This window comes from Ziziphus jujuba, chromosome 6, assembly GCF_031755915.1.
Source record: "Ziziphus jujuba cultivar Dongzao chromosome 6, ASM3175591v1".
NCBI lineage: Eukaryota > Viridiplantae > Streptophyta > Magnoliopsida > Rosales > Rhamnaceae > Ziziphus > Ziziphus jujuba.
This window is the reverse complement of record NC_083384.1, coordinates 19,098,925-19,103,625: the sequence shown is the minus strand read 5'-3', so window position 1 is coordinate 19,103,625 and position 4,701 is coordinate 19,098,925. Positions and strand designations below refer to the sequence as shown.

The 4,701-nt window shown below is 32.9% G+C and overlaps 1 protein-coding gene across 1 annotated transcript; it reads left to right on the top strand.

Annotated features, from left to right (window-relative positions):
* The first annotated feature begins 569 nt into the window (after window positions 1-569).
* On the top strand, window positions 570-2,936 carry LOC107430326 (homeobox-leucine zipper protein HAT4). Its single transcript, XM_016041164.4, has 4 exons — window positions 570-1,010; window positions 1,424-1,734; window positions 1,948-2,027; window positions 2,171-2,936. Exons 1-4 carry the CDS (start codon window positions 824-826, stop codon window positions 2,505-2,507), a joined length of 915 nt encoding a protein of 304 aa, XP_015896650.3. The 5' UTR covers window positions 570-823; the 3' UTR covers window positions 2,508-2,936.
* Window positions 2,937-4,701: the final 1,765 nt, after the last annotated feature.

Genomic DNA, 4,701 nt, shown 5'->3' with positions numbered 1-4,701 from the left:
TTTTTAGCTGGAATAATTTCTAAACAGGTTCTAATTAAAAGCCATTTTTAATTGTTGATATATAACAAAGCTAATTTTGATAAGTATTTTTCTTCTTCACTAACTATAAAACACTTATATCATTAATATATGCTTTTTTTTGGTAAATAATATTGTTCATATAAGTTTAGTCTCTCAAAAAAAAAAAAAAATATGAACATTATCAAACAAGTCTTTATATATGATTACAAAAATTGACAATAATAAACTAATAATTAGAAACAAATTTTTTTTATTTGTTTATTTATTATTATTTTTTTTTGGTGTGAGTCAAAAGGTCAAAAAAAAAGGTCAAGAGATGCGCATGCAATAAAAACCAGAAGATGTACAAAAGAGAAGGTACAAGAAAGTTACAAAATAGCTAAAAAGAAGGGTCATATATTTTACCATGGTAAAGGACACAAGAACTAGGAAATAGTGGAATTGGGGAGAGAGAGAGAGAGAGAGAGAGGGGACAAAAGAAGCAGAGTTAAGGCATTATTTGGGAGGCAAAAACCATGATTGAGATAATTGGGGGTTCCTGACACATAGTCATGATTGAACTTCCACACCACTCCCACCCATTTCCTTATCACTTTCTATAAAGCCCCCTCAAACATCCCCACCACTCCTCTCCAAACATAACCATCATCACCTTCTTCTCCAAAACTTCTCTCTCTCTCTCTCTCTCTCTCTCTTTCTGTATTTCATTCAAACATCTAAAAAGCAACAAGCTTTGCAGTGTTTTTTTTTTTTTTTTTTTTTTTTTTTTTTCCTTTGGCAGTGTAGTCATCAAAAGCAAAAAATGGTTGAAAAGGAAGATCTGGGTTTGAGTCTTAGCTTGAGTTTTATTCCTAAGAATAACAACAACCGGTCGGTGCAGCTGAATCTCATGCCTGCTTTGGTCCCCTCTTCTGCTTCTTCTTCTTCTCCTTCTTCTGGTTTTAACCTTCACAACAGGCCCTCTTGGAACGAGACCTTTCCTTCGTCAGGTGTGTGTGATTTTCAAATTTAGATCTGATTTTTTTTTTTTGGGAGAAACATACACGCTTAAAGCACCATTTTTTTCCCCTCTTTTTGTCTTTTAGCCCAACAATTTTTTTTTTCCTTCTCTTTCTCTCGCTTTAGATGTTTATAAATATATATATATATATATATATTTATAATCTTGTATAAATAACTTTTATTGCATGGTGTTCGATAGAACTTTTTTCCCTTTCCTTTGTTTACCTTTCAGATCTAAGTTCTTAAAAAAATTAAGCTTTTTAGATAAATTTGTACAGAAATAACAACAGATCTCTTTGAACCAAATCAAACCCATAATTTATTTTTGACTGAAAAAAATATAAAAGAAAAAAGCATTTGGTTTTTCTCATAGTGCTTCATTGTTATTTCTCACATGCAGATCGAAACTCGGAGAGTTGCCGAGCAGAGACACGTTCATTCCTCCGAGGCATCGATGTGAACCGTTTGCCTTCGACGGTGGATTGCGAAGAAGAAGCCGGCGTGTCGTCTCCGAACAGTACCGTCTCAAGCGTTAGCGGGAAACGAAGCGAGAGAGAAGCCAACGGCGACGAGCTTGACATTGAGAGAGCTTGTTCTCGAGGAATCAGTGATGAAGAAGACGGTGAAACCTCGAGAAAGAAGCTCAGGCTTTCTAAGGACCAGTCCGCTATTCTCGAAGAGAGCTTCAAGGAGCATAACACTCTCAACCCAGTAAGTTGCAGTATAAAAACCTCAATTTTTTTTTTCCCCCTTCTGAGAAGAGTTCTGTTTGGTTCCCGAGAATGTTGATACAGCAACGGAAATAAGAAATAAGTTGTTCTGAGCAACCAAACATCGTAAAGTATCTTAGTTGGAGAATATTAATTTCGAGGGTGGCTATTTTTGTAATTTTGACTGACAAATGGGTTTCTTTTGTAACTGCAGAAGCAGAAACTTGCGTTGGCGAAGCAGCTTGGTCTCCGGCCTAGACAAGTGGAAGTCTGGTTTCAGAACAGAAGGGCAAGGTAAGGAAATTTTCTTTCAGGGCTGGCAAAAAAGGGAAATAAAAAAATTTGTTTAAATTACAGATTTATCCTTGCATACTAGATTTATTTACGAGGTGGTGGAATTTTTTTTTTTTTTTTTTGGCCTTTTTCTTTTTTATCAGGACCAAGTTGAAGCAGACGGAGGTTGATTGTGAGTTCTTGAAGAGGTGTTGTGAGAATCTGACGGAGGAGAATAGGCGGTTGCAGAAAGAAGTTCAGGAACTGAGAGCACTGAAACTTTCCCCACAGTTCTACATGCAAATGACCCCGCCAACGACACTCACCATGTGCCCCTCGTGTGAGCGTGTCGGGGTCCCACCATCTTCATCATCCGCCGTTGATGGTAGGGCCCCACACCATATGAGCCCCACTCATCCACGGCCCATACCCATTAACCCGTGGACCACTGCAACTGCAATTCCTCACAGGCCGTTCGATGCCCCCCGATCTCGTTCTTAACCCTTCTTCACCTTAATGGGCTTTTTGGTCTTTTTACAATCCAAATCCTAATCTTAGAAGATTAAAAAAAAAAAAAATGAAAAGCTGTTACAGAATCTGTACGGAGGAGATTGCAAAAGAATTCGTAGTTGTAAAAGCGTACGAATTATATATATATTGAAAGTCTAAAAGTCTAAGATATGGTTGTTTGGATGTGATTTGGTGGGTCTCTCTGTTTTGTAATACTTGACCCATCTCAACGTTTTGTTGGGGCTAGGCTCATTTTCAGATTAGTATTTTTTTGTTTTGTTTTTCTTGATTTTAGTTCTAAATTACCTTCTTCCTTTCCTTGCTAGAAAAATATGCCTTTAGGAAGGTTAGGAAGAAGGACGTTTAGATGTAACAAGTAGAGCTAAATGTCTAATTAATTTTTAATTTCTATTTATAGCATTTCTTGAAGCAAGATTTTTAGAAATTAATTAAACTACTTGTGATGGTCCGAGTTCTATGGAATCTCAATCTATTGTTTCTTGGGGTGTTTGCTACTGTTACAAATGGGGTTTTGGGATTTTCAATAAAAAAATTAGCATCAAGATGATGGAGACCCAAATGGGTACTAATTGAGAACAGGTTCCTGGTTTTAGGGGAGTGTTCCCCAATCATCGCCTAATTTTAGCTTTGTTTTTCCAATTAATCAATGTCATAGACTTTCCAAGCATATTGGGCTTTTTTTATGGAAAAGCTTTTCATTGCTCTCCTTTTTCTTAGGATAGAGTCTTCATTGCTTTCCATGGTTTCTAGCCGGCCAACTTCACTTGCTTTGGAAAAAGTAGGATGGTTTTTGGTTGGAGAATAAGTGAGAAATAAAAGAGTGTCCCTACGAGGCCAACTGACCCTTTGATGATGGCTAAGGTGAGGGATGGAATTTAGAGTAGTTCAGGATATGGTTCGGTAAGGTCTTGTTTTGGTTCAAAAAGGGCAAAAAGATTTGTTTTTTGACATAGTAAATGTATATCCACCAAGTTGCTAGGAAATTTGCCATAGATGGGAACCTTTTTGGGCCATCATCTTATGCTTAAGCCTTAAGTTACTTGTGCTCTTCAAATACTAAAGTTGCTTACTGTAAATCTCATATATATATATATATATATACACACACACACACACACACATATAATATTGACTCATACGAGCACAATTTAATGATTCTAATAAGTTAGTTATAAATCACAACGCACAACTTGGTTGTTGTGATCATCATTGCCGCACAAGTGGCAATTGACGTGTCATGATCATTCTCTTCCAATCCCAACAGCTTTGAGATGCATTAATTTGACATAGGTTTTCAATTATTACCTATGGATCATATCATAAATTATGATTTAAGATAAATATAAATAATATGAATTTAGTAATGTATTAAAATTTTATTTTAAAAAAAAATAAACTTGGTCAGAATTTTATAATTAATAAATATAATTTTAATTTTAATTTAATCTAAGTATTGAAAATGTAAATCTTAACGTTAATATAAATATAGCAAAGCTCAAATCCATGTATATATAGCTAAATTTAAATTAGATTTTTAATATTAAGAAAATTAGTATCAAGATTTTCATTTTTAGCCTTTAATCCATCAAAGATATATATTTTAAAATACAATTATTAATCGTTAGATCTTAACAAAATTTATTTATTTTTAAATAGAATTTTAGTATGTTAATAAAATTATATTTAACCAATTTTAGATTTTAAATTTTAACTTTTAATATAATCTAAAGATTAATAAAAAAATAAAGGTTAATAAAAAAAATTTAATATTAAAAAATATTATATTATTTTATTGAGCTTTTATTCCTTTATTGTTACTATTATTTTGATATGGAGATGGAAGATTGAAACTTGGATAAAGATCTTGTGTCCTTTCTTCTTGCCTCCATTTCTATCCAATCAGAATCACATCACATTTTAAAAAATAATAATTATTTTTTATTCAAAAATACTATTGGTTACTAATGGTGATTATATATATGTAATTTGATAATTTAATTGGTTATTTTAAAGATTTACTTTTTCAAATTAATTTTTTTAAATAAAAAAAATGTATAATCAAATACAAATATTTAGTTTTTGCCATTTCAGCGATGCTTCTATTGATCATTATCATCACTAATTACAAATAGAAATAACTCTTTTTTTTACTTTTTTTTTTTAA

What these genes read in the sequence shown, in the direction of transcription:
- LOC107430326 (XM_016041164.4), top strand. Translation starts at nt 824, where the DNA reads ATGGTTGAAAAGGAAGATCTGGGTTTGAGTCTTAGCTTGAGTTTTATT. An exon ending in CGAGACCTTTCCTTCGTCAG is followed by an intron (nt 1,011 to 1,423) that starts GTGTGTGTGATT and finishes TCTCACATGCAG; the next exon opens with ATCGAAACTCGGAGAGTTGC. An exon ending in AGCATAACACTCTCAACCCA is followed by an intron (nt 1,735 to 1,947) that starts GTAAGTTGCAGT and finishes TTGTAACTGCAG; the next exon opens with AAGCAGAAACTTGCGTTGGC.